At 34.7% G+C, this 17,801-nt stretch overlaps 2 protein-coding genes across 5 annotated transcripts in view; one reads left to right on the forward strand and one right to left on the reverse strand.

The window, feature by feature from the left end:
* The window catches only part of MS3_00008137 (uncharacterized protein), an 83,558-nt gene that overhangs the window by 31,936 nt on the left and 33,821 nt on the right, over nt 1–17,801 (forward strand). The window contains exon 4 of the mRNA XM_051216490.1: nt 14,622–14,798. Within this exon, the coding sequence (XP_051067081.1) occupies nt 14,622–14,798 (177 nt within the window). The remainder of the gene's footprint in view (nt 1–14,621; nt 14,799–17,801) is intronic.
* Nucleotides 16,182–17,526, reverse strand: PRDX1_2 (Peroxiredoxin-1; the record flags this gene model as incomplete). Of its 4 annotated transcripts, XM_051216495.1 has the most annotated exons (4): nt 16,924–17,526; nt 16,770–16,842; nt 16,603–16,729; nt 16,182–16,461 (listed from the first exon to the last, which is right to left on the reverse strand). In XM_051216495.1, the coding sequence occupies exons 2-4, from the start codon at nt 16,774–16,776 to the stop codon at nt 16,245–16,247; spliced, it is 351 nt and encodes a 116-aa protein (XP_051067083.1). In that variant the 5' UTR covers nt 16,777–16,842; nt 16,924–17,526. The 4 variants fall into 4 exon arrangements, with proteins under 4 accessions (XP_051067083.1, XP_051067082.1, XP_051067084.1 ...); XM_051216494.1 differs by having other exon boundaries at nt 16,507–16,842; XM_035732755.2 differs by having other exon boundaries at nt 16,245–16,461; nt 16,603–16,842.

Consider the following 17,801-nt stretch of genomic DNA (forward strand, 5'->3'; position numbering starts at 1 on the left):
TAATGAAATAAAATAAGTCACTGCACATAATAGGTAGAAATTCATGTTGATAGTAGGAAGACAAGTGTACTGATCGTAGTAAGAATAATAAAGTACGATAACAAAAGTCTTATCAATAGTTAAGCACTGGAAATAAAAGGTCAAATGTGGGTATATAGACTTAGTGTTAAGCGCTCGCGCACGAGACTGATAGGTCCTGGGTTCGAATCTCGTAGGAAGCGGGATCGTGGATGCGCACTGCTGAGGAGTACCATACTAGGACGAAACGGCCGTCCAGTGCTTCCAGGTTTTCAATAGTGGTCTAGCTTCAACTGACTCATGATTTCAACTATTGAGACTTAGAATAGTCATCACAAATTATTAAAACCATTATTTATTAAGAAGTGTGTAAATAATTAGATAGTGAAGAATACAAACGGAAAGAGGTGACAAATTACAAACAAATATCGGGTGTGAAAATAATGTTAATGGCAACAAAAAAATCGTTTGTTAAGTTATAACTGGCTATGGAAGGGATAGAGGGGTCACGAATTTCTTCTGTACACAGAAATATGTGAAGCAGTCAAGTTAAAGTAATTTTTACACCATTTGTTACCACAAATATTTCATTCGATAAAAAATAAGAAGTTCGAAGGAATTTGGTATGGCAATTTGCACTGGTATATGTACGTACGAAGTTCTACGTTGTTGTTGACTAACTAACTTCACATAGTTCATTCAGCTCTGTACGAAGGATTAAGAGATATTTCCGATCATACTCAGTTTTATTCAAGGTTTGAACTTTTAGGTTCTGCTTGCAATATATTAATATACCTATTTTCAAATTATGGCAAAATTATTTTCATCTTAGAAGAAAGTTAATTTTACTGTTTCAAAGAAGAATGATTACTGAAATCAGATAAATAATAAATGGTTATTATGAGCAAAGATAGATAATTGCTAGCAGTGGAATCCAGGACGCGCGTTTCATCTTATTTGGCACTCGTCAGCTAGATGTACTTGTATCTGGGACTTGGACCTAACTCCAGTCGTTTCAAACGCGATGCCAATAAGAGACTGGTCAATTGTAGTCCTAAATATCGATGGGAAGATCCAAGTAAACAATGTGAAGTTAAATAAATGATTATGTTATTCTTTTACTACTTTAAAGAAATAAAGTAGTTCAAAAACATCACACTAAGGATTTAGGGGATACATTCAACCTTAACACCCTTCAACTTTTTAATAAAAACATATTGCAAAAACAATCCTGTTTAACCTTTTCCATCTAGTAAACATCGCTCATGATTTACACACTCATAACCTTCATATGAAACTGTAACAAAGTTGTTTTAAGTACACATAGGACACACGTTATCATTGAATTAGTTTATTAGCGCACCACAGTCAACGTCAAATTGATATTCACATTATCATCACATTTATTATACATACACAAGGATAGTTACGGCGTTATTTTGACCACTTTAGTCAAAACCTTTGTATTTATTTCAATTAGGATATAATTAAACAATTTAAGTCTTGAATAAGTTTCTTATTTACCACTTACAATATAGTTCCAATGGTAATTGGTCATGGTTATTGTTATTACGTGTGCTTACTTTGTGTTGTTTAGGAATGTTTTTCTTTCATGTTGTCTATGTTATATCACTAACTATCATTGTTGTTGTAAATTTTATGTTGTCTATTTATTCGTCTTATTTTCTTGATTTATATCCTCCACCACATCAACACTTGGCAACGTTATCTAATCACCACCTTATTACACATTGAAAACCAAATAAACAACATTATCAAGTAGATGATCCATCAACTGATAGAAGTGAGGAATTTATAAAAACATTCACTAAATACAAAGCATCATCTGAAATAAACTATTCAACAAAGAATAGAATTCTTTTAGATATTGATCAAAATCAATCACCTATTTTAACAGGACCACAATTATATCCATCATCAACTGATCTAAGTTCATTACTAAGTCCTAAAGGTGATCATTTCAAAAGTTATCTAAATAGATACGTTGAACGATCAGAAAAATATTGGAGTCTTCCAAAAAGTTATTTCATAGCTGATGAACCGATTAACAAAAATGAAACAACTACTAAACAATATGATTCAATGAATGATACATTGAAAGATTTTATATATGATAAATTCAAACCGTTATCACCAACTACAGAAGCAAAAACTGATGTAAAACTAATATCAAATCAAGACACATTATCTGTAAAATCTACAGACAATTTACATCTTCTCTTTTTAAAACCATACAAATCTTATACAACAATTACTACTAATGAAAAGAGCTCACAACGAATTAAAGAAATAAGTCAAAATGAGAAATTCAACACTGATGACCTCCTAAGTAAAGCATATTATGATGAAATGAATCGATTGAGTAAAAGAAAATCATTAAAAATGGATGAATTAAGTAGTACATCAAGTTTAAGTATATTAGCAAAGGCATATGAGGAACAAATAGAGAAGCATAGAAAACAAATAGATAGAAAATCGACTTCAATCAAAGGAAATGATAGTAAAACTACTACTGATGAGTTAGGTGAACATAAATCTTTATCTAAGCCAATGAAACAAATTAATGAACAAGGAAATAAACTAATGCAAAGTGATATATTGTCTGATCAACAAGGGAATAATTTAACTAGAGATGAAGAAGTTACAAAGTTTGATCTTCAAAAACCGTCAAAACCTGAAGGAATTCCGAATTTACCACCCTCTGTATTAGACATCAATAAAAGTTTAGAACAATATGATCGAATAAGTAAGCATAAAGATTTAAAACCTGACATTACACATCAACTTGTCACTGATGATAAGATTTCTGGAAAACCACATAAAGATCATCTCAATGATCTGATGTTAAAACAACAAGAATTAAAGCATCATCGACATCCTCCTCCTCCACTTCATCATCAGAAAAGTTCTACAAAGGATGAAATTTTGGAGAAATCCACTGATGATACACATAAACGTTCATGTGACGGTCCAATGTCATTTGCGAAATTCAAAAAGAATATGATTTCAGATAACCTGCCAGTGGATGAAGGGCATAGCCATCATCAAAGTCGCCATCTGTCTCATGACGAGTCAAAAGTTTTTTCAAGAGATTCAAAGTTTAGGAAGCCAATACATAATAATGAAGGCCAAATTGGAACTCCACTTGCTTCTAAACATAGCTTTGAAGACAAACACACCAATAAGAGTAAGATGGAGCAACAAATAAAAACGGAAAATCCGAAAACACAACCTTTGGATACAAAAGCTTCACGTAATTCAGAAGAAAACCATGGAGAATCTGTGAAAGGCCAAGGACGAAGTGAACTTGTTAAACGAAATAAAACACATCATCAGTCACTAAGATCTAAACAAAACAAACCTCATACATCTATAACTTCAAAAAATGATCGTATTTCATCTTGGGTTGAAAATAGTAGATATCAAACAAGGCAACTATTACAAGATGGTATGATTGACGTCGTTCCTCAGGCTCAACCTCAAAAATCTGATTTGAAAAGACATCAGTCTTTAAATGAAAAACGGAACTCCTACAAAACTGATGACAAAATGAAATATAGGCATTCTGATGATCCTTCAAAGAAGTCCATAAAGAAGGACAGTATAACTTCTGATTACATCGCTTCTAAACTACCTAAAGCACATTACAAATTAAATGATCAGAAAGATCCTACAAAACCATTGGATAGTAATCAAATGAATAAAATTGATAGTTTAAAAGATACTCATAAGAAATCAATCATTGAAAAACAACAACAAGACCGAAATAATAAAGATAATATTGTAAAAATACCGGACATAAAACAGGAAGAGAAATATCCATCTAAAAGTGTGCGTAAACAACATCCTTCCAATGAAGTAAATAATCTGGATGTCGAACAATCTGTTGGAGAAATTCCACATCATTCAAAGCAGTACAATCCAAGTAAAATTAAACAACCCTTAAAAGAATGTGATGGTAAACAGTCAAGACTATCAATAAAAAAGCAAGCATATACAAAAGATAATGATGATGATGATGATGAAGAAGAAGGCAAGAGAGAAAATCTTACAAAAAACACTGATGAAGTATTAAATCAGTCGAAACAATCCAGTGAATTAGATCAACATAAAAAAAGAAAAGATAATGTACCATATCGAACAGGTAACTTGAGTTTTTTATATGCTTAAATTGTAGTGCAGTTATAAAATTTAATAAATTGATTTACTGCTTAGATACTATTAATCAATTCAAAATGGTAAGACACTTCCTTTTAATATATAATAATTCACATTTTACATTGGGTTATGTAATTCAACTGGGTGAACGTTATGGTCAATGGTGTTAACCAAAATATCTTTACTTGATATTGATCGGTGTAGTCTCATAGACAGCTTTAGTAACCACAGACTATTAAATGGAATATATATATATCACAAGAGTATAACCAAAGATAACAAATTAACAAACAGTTATTGGTAATAATTTTTGTTTCTATGAACAAGTTTTCATATATGATGTTGTTATTCGTATACGTTATAATGACAGTCTAATTGTTCACTTATATGTGTTGTTCCAGTTTATGTTTTTGTTAACTTCTTTCTGTTCATTATGCACATGGTAACTGGTGTTAGTATTTCTGTTTCTTTTTAGTTTCGATTATTTACTTTATAGCATGTTAAATTCTCATTATTACTAATCAATTGTTCATACCTAAATTCATCAAACTATGTATGTTAAATTCTTCGCTTCATGGCTCACCTACTTGTGAGTAGTATGAAATATTTCGAGAAAATAACAAGATAGTAACTCATCGAAGACAATGGTGTGTCGCGCAATTTCGTGGATTAGTTGAAGTTAGACATTAACACCGTTGGATACCGGCTAACTCAGTGGTTTAATGGTTAAGCGCTCGTGCGCGAGATTGGTAGGTACTGGACTCGAATCTCACGAGACGGGATTGTGGATGCGCACTGCTGAGGAGTCCCATAATAAAACGAAACGGCCGTTCAGTGCTTCTAAGTTTTCCATGATGGTCTAGCTTTAATTGACTCATGATCCCAAATATTAAAATAACAAAAAAGCCTTTGTCACATTATTCATGAAAATATCATTGTTTCTCAAACAAGTTTCTTAGATAAATTTTGAATATTAGCGGGGATTGTAATGGTTTCTCGATCAGAAAATTTTATTTCTGTTCATCACTTCATTGGTGACCAGGGTATTTTTATTAATGAACTTTTCGTATCATCTCCCATTATTATTCACTCCATCAATCATTCTATATGTTAAAGTATGTTTAGTAGAAATTCCGTTTGGTTTTTGAATGTATAAATTAGTTATCACTTGTTTTTATAAACATCACGGAGTTACTCTCAAACAATTACAATAAATAATAACTACTACCTATTTCTAAGTAATATCATTCAATTCTGAGCTACACTTCAGGTTTAAACATTAATTATATCATCCAGTTGTTTTAGTCAAAATAGTTAGAACGGGATTAGAACCTATGACCTAGTAGTAGAAGGTTGATTACCTGTATTACTAGGTTATCAACCCATTATGTTTCTATGATTGACAATTCTGACGACGTTTAGATTTATTAAAATAATAGAGTAAGACATTAGAATAAATTGATCTGTATATCTTGTTAGTCTGAAGCATACCACCTACTTAACAGATATCAGTATCAGAAGCGGTTTTGTGGAGATTTTTAGAAATTCCAATAGTTGAAATCATGAGCTAGACCACCATTGAGAACCTGGAAGCACTGGACGGCCGTTTCGTTTTATTATGGGACTCCTCAGCGGTGGGCATCCACGATCCCGCCTCCCGCGACAATCGAACACACGACCTATCAGTCTCGCGTGCGAGCGCTTAACCATTAGACCACTGAGTTAGCCGGCATCCAACGGTGTTAATGTCTAACTTCAACCAATCCACGAAGTTACGCCACCGTACATGATTGTTTTCAGTGAGTTAATATCTCACAACAGACCTGGTTGAATTCCGCTGGTAACGGCTTCTCACTAGAACTCCAGGAAATGCCTCTTGAAGTCACTCACCAGTCCCGCGCGCGAGACTGATAGGTCCTGGGTTCAAATGTAGCGGGAGGCGGGATCGTGGATGCCCACTGCTGAGGAGTCCCATACTAGGACGAAACGGCCGTCCAGTGCTTCCAGGTTTCCCATGGTGGTCTAGCTTCAATTGACTCATGATTACAACTATTGAGATGTCAATATGTTTATTTACAAAGGTTCAACTTTATAACCGAGGTTTTTTAAACGATACTTCACTCATAAAAATCAAATAGATATTATTAAATAACATAGTCCTTTTAACAGCTTTGTTTTGTTAATAAATGCTTTCAATGGTATTTATTCTTGATACTCAAAGCAAAACTCATACATAGAATACTTGATCAATAAATACATGTTTCAATGAATACAAATCCTCAATGCATGGAAGTTTCTGAAATCAATTGAACTGCAGAAACATGATATCTTCTGTTTTACTTTTAAATAAATAGTCATTACAATAGTTGAGATCATGAATCAATTGAAGCTAGACCATCATGTGAAACCTAGAAGCGTTGTTTGACGGCCGTTTCGTCCTACTGTGGGACTCTTCAGCAGTGTGTATCCACGATCTCGCCTCGCAAGATACGAACCCAGGACCTTTCGGTCTCTCGCGAGAGCGATTAATCATTAGACCACTGAGCCGGCCGGCTGTTGATATCTAACTTCAACCAATCCATAAAATTGAGCGACATATCCACCATTGCCTTCAGTGAGTTGCTCCACTGGTCACTGTTTCTCACTAGAATTCCAGCAAATATGTATTGGAGACTGTCACTAGTGAGCATATGATGATTATAATCAGAGAGGGGTTTTGTGAATATTATAGTAATTTCAATAGTTGAGATCATGAGTGAATTGAAGTTAGAACACCATTGAAAACCTGGAAGCACTGGATGGCCGTTTCGTTCTATTTTCATTAGATAATTACTAATTGGAATGTATAAACTTTAGTCTCGTTTTTTTTTAAATACCTTATTAAAAACATTAACTGCTACTTCTTACATGTTCTATTTTAATGGTATGTTAGAATCTCGACGATAGAAAAAAAGACAGTTTACATTTATCTATAGGAGTTTTTTTTAGAAAAAAAACCCTCTTAGTAACTAAAGATAAATGAACTTTGACTACATAGAAACAATAATATAAATCATGACCAAATGTTAAGTGAATATTACTACATATATCGATTTTTTTAAATATAGCCATAGAAACAACTGGCTAAATCTTCATGATAGACAGTACGATTATTATTATTATTATTATTATTATTATTATTATTATTATTATTATTATTATTATTATTATTATTATTAAGAGTTGATGAGAAAATCTCTGCTATATGGAGACTAATCATATCTAATAGGTTTTTTGTTGTTGTTGTTGAGTTTTTCAAAATATTCTAGCGTCAATCAATTTGAGTTGTGAATATCTATCACATCAATTCTATTCGAATTTATTCAGTATGGATTTATGAGAAAAAATGGTGCTTAGCTCAATATAACCATGGTGATTAGTTATATAAGTACATAAAAATGAGTTACATTTGTTTAAATACAAAAAAAAGAGAATTAATCACTAGGTAACATGTTGTAATCTGTAGTTTTCGGTAATAAAGCAGTACTGATATATATATATTAACGGATGATATATCTAATCTACTTTTGAAAAATAATGAGCATACTGCCTAACATTTCACTTTTTCATTCACTCACAGTTGTGAAATATAATTTATGACGACAATTACGGGTGGATGTGTCGCTCAATTTCGTGGATTAGTTGAAGTTAGACAATAACACCATTGGGTGCCGGCTAACTCAGTGGTTTAAAGGTTAAGGGCTCGCGCGCGACACTGATAAGTCCTAAGTTCGTATCACGCGAGGCGGAATCGTGGATGTGCACTGACGAGGAGTCCCATAATAGGACGAAACGGCCGTCTACTGCTTCCAGGTTTTCAATGGTGGTATAGCTTCAATTGACTTATGATCTCAACTATTGAAATTACTACAATCTCCAAAAAAACCCTTCTGATATTAATTGGAAATTAAACTTTTTTCATCGTAGGTGTCTTAAAGGATTCTTCATGTATATATGGAATTACCAATTGAATAATATTAGGCGTATGATGTAAGACAGAAATGATGACAAATACTTTTATTGTTTTAGTAAATCTAAACATGTATTACATATACTTAGCTGCTGCTTACACTTATATTTGGCTTAGAAGTTGAACGGAAGCTAGGATCTTCTAAACCAAAACATACCATCAGCTGGTAAATTCAATGACTGTTGAACCCAATTACCCGAAATTTTTATTTGTAATTCGTGCAATAGTCGTTTTCCATGGGGAAAAACATTGAGTAATATGGCTTAAGATCGATTACGAGAGTTCAGATCTATTCATGCCTTATTAACTTCTATATCCTGAAGTTAATATCAATCCTACATTTTTATCATTTTCAAACTGTATTGCTTTTATTTAATTTATTTCTGAAGCTGATATTGTTTCTCCTTCATTCTCCATCATCCAGTAAATTTTTTTATCGCAGTACTCATGTGAGTTTTGATAACTTCGATCGACATATATTTGTATGAGGTTATGGGTTGTTTATGACTCACGGATTGTCTGACCTTTAATATCTGAATGGTCATAATTAAAAAGAGTTTAATTCTAAGGTATGATGAGTCCTTTTAAACTAATCAGTCAAGATTGTGTGTTGTCTTACTCATGGACCGATATTATTAAGTTTGCTATTGAATAATTGAGAACAATAAACAGTGGAGATAGTGGAAAAGATTTGCAGCTCAGGTGGATGATTTTGACGGAGTTTTGTTTTCTAAGCTGAATGGTTTGCTTGTGGAGCTTTCACAAACTTCAAGTACCTGAAGTTTGTGCTAATGATGTCGTTCAGAAGAACGATGAAAGCTCCATGACCAAACCATCCAACTCAGAGAACAATACTCTATCAAAATGAAAAGTTGTTTTATAATACTGAACTCTTAAGGACGGTATCACCATCTATTTGATAGGGTAGTACCCACCGAATTCGTGTCTCTAGGTGAGCAATCAACTCTTGTATCAATTAGTTTAAATACGATTGTTCACATTTCTAACTTAAATCAATTTGGAATCTATCATACTGATCATCCAGTGTCATCAGAAACGACCACATTATTCCCGGGACGAAATCTCTGCACAAAATCAAAAAGCTCGTTTGACTTTTGCCAACTTACGTCACCTATGGTGAAGACGAGATGTTCGTCTGTCAATAAAAGGACGAGTATACTGTGCGACAGATCGTTCTGCTTTATTTTATGGATGCGAAATGTGGCCATTAAGAGTTGATGATATTCGTAATCTACTAGTATTTGACCACGAATGCCTTAGAAATATTGCTCGCAACTGCTGGAAACACCAGGTAAGTAATAGTGAGGTTAGACGCAGGGTATTAAGAAATGATGGTAAATTAGTTTATGAGGCTGTGAATCTTCATCGACTGACATGGTTGGGCCACGTGTTACATATGCCTAAACAGCGATTACGAGGACGAGCAATGCTAAGTGATCTTGGGGATGGTTAGAAAAAAGTGATGGGTGACCATAGCATCAGTGCTTACAGTCACTAACTTCTAGTCTGAGCAATGTTTGTAGATGCAGATTATTTGGTTGGGGTCGGCATGACTATCGTAACCAATCGTTTGAGACTGTGTGTGACATGACTCAGAATCAATCACAGTGCCATAGGTGTATACACTCTCTATCTTCCTTCAAACTATGAGATTAAAATCGCTTCATATCTTACTTTCTACGAACTAACTGTTTCTTGCTGTACTATATCGTTATATGCCATCTTTCTTTTATATATTATCCCCATTGAATTAACTACTTCTATGAATCCGGTGTTCATGTTGTTGTGCGAATGAGTGAGGTATGGCAACTTGGACCGATGTATATGTGTGTCTGGTCCTACGTTATAGCTGACTAACTGTCATTATTCCCGACGAAAAACCATCTATAAATTAAACTTCTCAACGTAAAAGCATTTACTCTTGCCATCCTACTAAGTTAGTAATACAATATGAATGTAAATTCTTCTAAATTTTATAATCACATAAACAATCAAATGACCTGCAAACAATGCAGTGCTATTATTCTTTTGTTTGTTTTAAAGTTTCATTCACACCTTAGTTTTTTATTTGTACATAATCCTAGTTTCTTATTTCAATATATAAGGGCTTCATTCATTCATTCATTCACTCATTATGAATAGATTGATTTCATACGGTGGGATAGAGAATATATATATATTGTGTAAATATTTCGTTGACCCTCATTTTAAACAAGCGTGTTTAATACAAAAATGCTACTATGTCAATTGTTTTCTCAATAGAGAATTACATGAGCTATAGAATTAACTGATGTGCCTAATTAACGTAACCTTGAAACGGAGATAGATCAATAGCAAAAGTTCTATACTTCTTCGTTTTGTTTTTATTTCTGGTCATAGATAAAGGTTTACAGTTTACAAAAGAACGGATGCTTATTTTAGAAAACGTTTGCTCAATTTTAAAATATTTTAATGGTTGAAATCATGAGTCAATTAAAGGTAAACCACTATGGAAAACCTGGAAACATTGGACGACTGTTTCGTCCTACTGTAGGACTCCTTAGCAGTGCACACTCATGATCCCACCTTACGAGATTCGAACTCGGGACCTATTAGTCTCGCGCGCGAGAACTTAACCATTAAACCACTGAGCTAGCCGGCATCCAATGGTGTTAATGTCTAACTTCAACCAATCCTCGAAATTGGGCGACACATCCACCATTGTCATCAGTGAGTTACTATCTCACAACGAACCCGGTTGAACTCCACTGGCCACAACTTCTCACTAGAACTCCAGAAAATGTCTCTTGAAGCCAGTCTTTAGTGTTTATATGTTGATTCATATCAGGAGGGTTTTTTGTGGATTTTATGGTCATTTAAATGGTTTAGATCATGAGTCGATTGAAGTTAGACCCACCATGGAAAATCTGGAAGCATTGGACAACCGTTTCGTTCTATTACGGGACTCTTCAGCAGTGCGCATCCACGATCAGATTTTTAAAAACATAGGAATTTAGTTTAAACGATAATGTATACAGAGTAGTTTATATTATCCCATGAGTGATGGCATTGAACATAATGTAACAGACTTTGATTTGTGTTAATTATCATCTCTAAACAACGATATCTAGAATCTTGAAGAGTCAACAAATCCTATACATAAGTACATACATATTTGCCTCATATAAGTATATACATGTTCATAACATTTTTTTAATCAATTTACTTACCAATGGTTAGATGTTATCAATATCGATTTGATGATTCTAGAACCCTCAATACTTTTGATTGAACATTAGTAATTGTCTGTTATCCTCCGAAATCAACATTTGAGTAATATAGTTATGAACATCTAGATTTTTGATGAAACTTTTTTATGTAATTACAATTATGTCATAGAAATATATTTGAACTGAGATCATCCTAGAATTATATCATACAACTATTCGAAATACAACATAAGAGATTCTTATTTATATCTGTACATTCTGTTATCAACTAACTATAAGAGAATTTGTTTGGACTTCTATTGTTCTTCATAAAATGTTATAAATAATCTTAATTCTTTTAGAATAAATGGATTCAGGATAGAAATGAAATTTAGAATGGAATTTTTGTTCTATTTAAAACTTTTCATCTGAATATATATATCTACATCCTATGGTTGATATAAACATGAGGACTTGAGTCTAACACCTTTCGCTTTGAGCGACACCCAATTATCCACTGGGCTTCTGAATTCGAACACCTAAAAACTTGCTCAATGATTATATTGTATATATCACTATTATTAAAGGTTTGAATTATTCTATGTTGCCAAAACCTGCAAGTAATCCTTATTTTTTAATCAGTATAGGTTTGAAACTTTAGATGGTAATTATACTCAGTTAAAAACCACCATCAATTCAGTTAAAACACCGGACATTCGCTTTTCATCCTCTCAGTTTCGTAAACAAGATAGTGAGATAGGACTTCCCTGATAGTGGTTGTATGCACATGGTTATGTGAGATCATTTCGAGAGGGAGAGCTAACTCTACTCACTATCGCGGTCGTTTCACTACGACTACTGTTACTAGGTCAAGTATTTGTAACAATATTCTCAACTCATTCTGATAATTTTGTCTAACTTAAATTTCATTGTCAGTCAGTTTACTGTTTTATTTTGTTTGTAACATTTCCGTTATGATTTAACTATTGTTTATTTATTTGAACACAGATATTGGTACAAGGGGGCACCAGATACATATGCGCCACACAAATCTCATTTGATTTGTGTGAGGGCTGTGATACTACCCGAGTGCCCAAACCGAAGCAGGTGGTTTTCTTAGGGGACGACGAGCGAAGCCTTCGATATAAAGGTCTAATCCACAAGGCAGTGAAGCATCGTAAGGAGATGTAGTCCCATGGTAACCTGTGACCAACGATTGGTTCATACGCCATTTGTTCCTTCAGGATACTGGAGCCCATGTGCACCATTAGTTTGGAATCAGGGTTTTCCAACTCCCCTACATGGAATCTCCGTGCCCACCAACCCGATTAAAGCGCCGGACATTCGCTTTTCGTACTCTCCATTTTGTAAATAACACTTCTACCACGAGAAAGCAGTCAGTAGGACTTCCCTGGCAGAGGCTATATACGTGTGGCCCTGTGAGATCATTTCGAGAGGGAGAGCGGACTCTCCACACTTTCGGCCGTACCAGGGCATTTATGGGTTCGGTTAGCTCAGTCGGTAGAGCATCAGACTTTCATGATTTGACTAAGAAAATGTTGTCCTTCAATTATTTTGAGTCCAAATACAGAAATTAATTTTCTATCCCCTTCATAACTGCAAGTAAATTAATAAGAGGTAGCGACATATTTTATCAAATATTCGACATGATCATAAATAAATTAGGTTTATTGTAAAAATGATAGCTGTACGGACCTCTGTCAATAGTACGCACCAACGATGTCCACGTATAAGTGAATGTACTAAAGCCGCTTAGTTTCAAGGCGAGCGCAATATTGGGAAACGAATGAGTGATTACTAAACGATTCACACTTTACAGTCGTTATCATTGGGGTGATCAAACCAAGATATGACTTCAGTTCATGAAGTCATTGACTACTGGATTGAACTACGTTGATATGCGCAGACTATTTGATTGAGGTTATAGATGCATTCACACTGTCTTCCCTTGGATCTTAAGTTTTTAAATTATCTCACATTTTTTATTCCGTGAATTCATTCTTTATTATCAATTCACGTTACCTACACCTAATCTTTCTACTACTCTGGCATTTTTCTTGGCAATATCATCTCTTTTTGATGTCATTGTGTGGCAACTTGAATTGATAAATATATGTGCCAGGTCTTACTTTACTTGTGATTGACAAACTGATGGAATGGCATACCAATAGAGGAACCTTTAGAGGTCACACAGCATTAAACACTTGTTTCATTCTAGTGTTTGAGAGTCTACACGTATGGTCCCGCACAAGAACTTCAGTTTTCTTAGTAAACATAATAGCTCAAAACCTGTGAGATTAAACTCAGTGACCAACATCTCTAACTTCAGTCAAACTGAACTAATCTCTACAAACCATCCGACTAAATTATACCTTTATTTAATCTTGGTTCCTTTTCTCGTATATTTTCGAGTTTGAATATGGTCTATAGTTGCAGTAATAGTGTCCCAATGAGGTCATTTACTTAACTGCTAAGAGGATATGGAAGAGATGAGAGAAAATACATAAACTAATGTTTTAACTATGCATCATACACAGAAGTAGCATACATTTTATGCTAAAAGTTATTTTACACATCATTAATTTACTGACTAACTAGTTTACAAATACTAGAACAGAACCAGATAATTTGAGCAAATAAATTTCCCCATATGTTACGACATTATTAACTAATAGATAAACAAATTCAGTTTTTATTTGAGTTCTAAGAAAAGATAGGAAGGCAGATTTCAATCTAATTATTTGCAGATTAAACGCTCAATAAGACAACTGAATGTCTTGGGTTCGATCCCTCATGAGTGGTTACTGCTAAAGAGTCTAGAATGAAACAGCTGTTCAATTCTCTGTAGTTTGCAATGGTATTTCAACTTAGGTTGATCACATATATAATATCTACATAAAACTAGAAAGACTAATCAAAGAATATCTAACAGAATAATGATCCCTAGGATTATCTCCACTTTGGAAACTTAGTCAGCTAAATCAATGGACTTGTAGTCTGACTAGTAACCAAAACACTTAATCCAAATCAGATGCTGTGTAACATAACACAATGCTATCATCATCATATAAATATTAGGAAAATCGACATCTGTTCTTAAATGTAAGTCTAGATGAATAAATCACATATTAATATCACTTCACAATTTCATTATCTCATTTTGCCCTAATATTTATACGTTTCAGTTGATCGAGGTAATCGTCATTCGACTACGACAGAAACGCGAAGTAAAGTGACCGATGAGCTCCCAGGTCATAGACGCCATCCTCCACCGCCTCTTTCTCCAAACTCGAAAGAAGATATACACTATCCACGTGACGGGACTGTTAGTCGACCTCGAATTTCAGATGGTTCTAAAGCTGGTAAGTCTTAAAACCAGTTCATAGAGGAGCTGAGTTGATCATCTCTATAATATAAACGATATCTTGATCTCTGGAAACAATATTATTTAATAAACAACAGTTTTTACTATTATCTCGATGTGAAATAAACATAGAGTTCAAGTTAGGTGAACTATTTCTACGACAATAACACTAGTGCTCGTCTGTATAGTCATAAATTGCGAACTGCTGTTGGACAACTAGTGGAAACCAGAAAAGATCGGATAGTTGTTTCGTTCTAATGTGAACCCAGGGCACTCACGGTTGGAGACCTGAGCCCAACCCCTCGATCATTGAGTTGGCAGAGAGTGGCTATGATTCCTAACTTCACTAAACAATATCAGGCATGAAACAAGCATCGTTAATTGGAATGGATTATAGTTGCGCAATATCACAAACCAACCGTAGTTGAGGATGCGAACTACTGAGTCTCAACCCAGTGACATGGGAGTTAAGCTCTCGGCTAGAGGCCTGAAGTTTAATCCCCTGTTGTGTTGTATGTGTGCACTGTGAAAGTTTTGTATTAGGTCTCAACAGCTATCCCGTGCATTTCTAATTCTTAGTGGTTGCATATATATATATATAATATATAAACTTAGTAGAGCTACTAAATAAAGCTACCAAAAAAACTCTTCCCGACTACAATACTTTAGGTTGCCAATGAATGATCTAAGTGTCAAGATCTACCTATTTAGTATAATATTAGAGGAGAGTAAAAACCCAGGGCTTGATGTTACTCACCAACTACTTTTTCCCAAGCACATTCAAGGATAATGCAAATGAGTCTCTTAGGTTTTAAACGTGAGGTGCTTACTTCAAAGCAAACCTTACAAAAAATGAAATGGTTAGGAGTGTGGCAAATACAATGTAGATCTGCACAGAGGACAATTTCGCCATGAACAGTTAGAGCTTACCCATACTAATCATGGCACAAACGTGAGTTCTGGGAGCTTATAACGAGTTGAACCGACATAGTAGCAACCTGAACTAAATATCATAGCCGGTTGAGGCAAGTCACCAGATACCTTTAACGTTTTACGATTTTTGTGAAATCATATCGCGAATCGACCAGACACGCTGACGTCACATACTTAGTCACCACACCTTGAGGCTGCAAGCTAGGTCGGGTGAAAAGAGGTGAGACACAAAATGAAGCCCGTTAAAGGCCTATATGCTCAGTTCCCATTCGCGGACAAATGGTGCCGATTCACTACACACGCCATCATCATTACTACATCGTAGCAAACAAGCTAGCATGTAATAGAACAAATACCACGTTCAACAAGAATCCGACTAGAGCTTCCCTGTTATACCCAGCAGATAGTGCAACATTCTACGCATAAAATGCATCCCACACAAAACCCATTGAAACAGATGACAAAAACTGTTTATTAATGTTAACTAAAATATGATATCAATACAAAAACCTCAGTGCACAGACGAGAAGTAGGAGAGAGAAGCAACAGGATCGGGTACTATTGTTGCTGAATTTGGTTTCCAGTTCGCTGGACAAACTTCGCCATGTTTCTCAAAGAAAATAAAAGCATCCAAAAGACGAATCGCCTCATCAACTGATCTCCCTACAGGGCGATCGTTAACAGTAATTTGACGTAAAATCCCGTTGCGGTCAATGAGGAACATACCTCTAGAAACAAACAAATAAATACGGAGTCAGTTTACGGGCACAGACTCAGGATATGGCTCGTCTTTATGCAAGTACCGCCTGGGTGACATTTGCAATATGATAAATATAGCAGAGATGTGTTCATGAATTAACAAAACGAACCTGAATGCATGACCTTCCTGTTCGTCAAGAACCTCGTACGCTCGTGATATCTTTAGGTTTTTATCGGACAGCAAAGGTATATTCATTTGCCCCAAACCACCAGCTTTGCGATCCAATTTCGTCCATGCTAAATGAGCATAGACTGAATCAGTTGAGCATGCGATTACTTGACATTCTCTAGATTGGAACTCAGCAGCTCTTTCACTAAATGCAATTAATTCCGTTGGACAAACAAAAGTGCTGAAAGGAAAACATGGGTGTTAATTTAATTACGTGAAGTATTGTAAAATTGTTGAGAAATGAATTGTACATTTGACTTACAAGTCAAGTGGATAAAATACCAGTAACACATATTTTCCTTGAAATTGACTCAAACTAATTGGACGCAATTCCGTGCCAACAACGGCAGTGCCTTCAAAATTAGGAGCAGGCTGATTTGGTAATAACATATTTTTTAAATTAAAATATCCCAAACGTACGGAGATCTAAGTAAATTATGACGATCACATCAATGCGTCCTCTGTATTTAAACACTTCATTCGTAAGGGGGAAAACCATGGAAAGCGTGGCTAGCCATACAGACATGTCTAACTCTCGATACAAGCTATTGGTTCAATTCAAATCAACCAATCAACATTCTGACCGTAACCAAATAACCTTGAGTAGCCTAACGTGATTGATTGACTGAATTTTCTATCTCAATCGATTAAACCTTATGTTTTGTCCAGTGGTGTTTCTATCGCCTCAAGCACAGTGACCTTCATAATCTTACCTTAACATATTGAGAGCGTTTTTGGGTTATCTAATATGTATTGTTTGGTAACTTTGCTGTCAAAATTACGCTTCGTCCATTACGAAACATTAATTTGCAATGAAAAGTACTTGATCAGTCGGCATAGTTAATGGTTATATTAAGAAAACTAGTTTCTCACAAATAATCTTCTTCGTTGTTGAAATGTTAGATCTAACCTTTTTTTACTACGATTACAAGTAGATTCAATATTATTTACAGCTTACTTACTTAAGCCTGTTACTCCCAATGGAACATAAGCCGCCAACCAGCGCTCTCCAACTCACTCTGTCCTGGGCCTTCCTTTCTATTCCTATCCAATTGTTGTTCATTCTTCTCATGTCTGTCTCCATTTCTTGGCGATTATTTACAGCAGTTACCTCAAATTATTGATTTCTAACAAAGCAAA

The sequence above is a fragment of the Schistosoma haematobium genome, chromosome 4, assembly GCF_000699445.3.
Source record: "Schistosoma haematobium chromosome 4, whole genome shotgun sequence".
Lineage (NCBI taxonomy): Eukaryota > Metazoa > Platyhelminthes > Trematoda > Strigeidida > Schistosomatidae > Schistosoma > Schistosoma haematobium.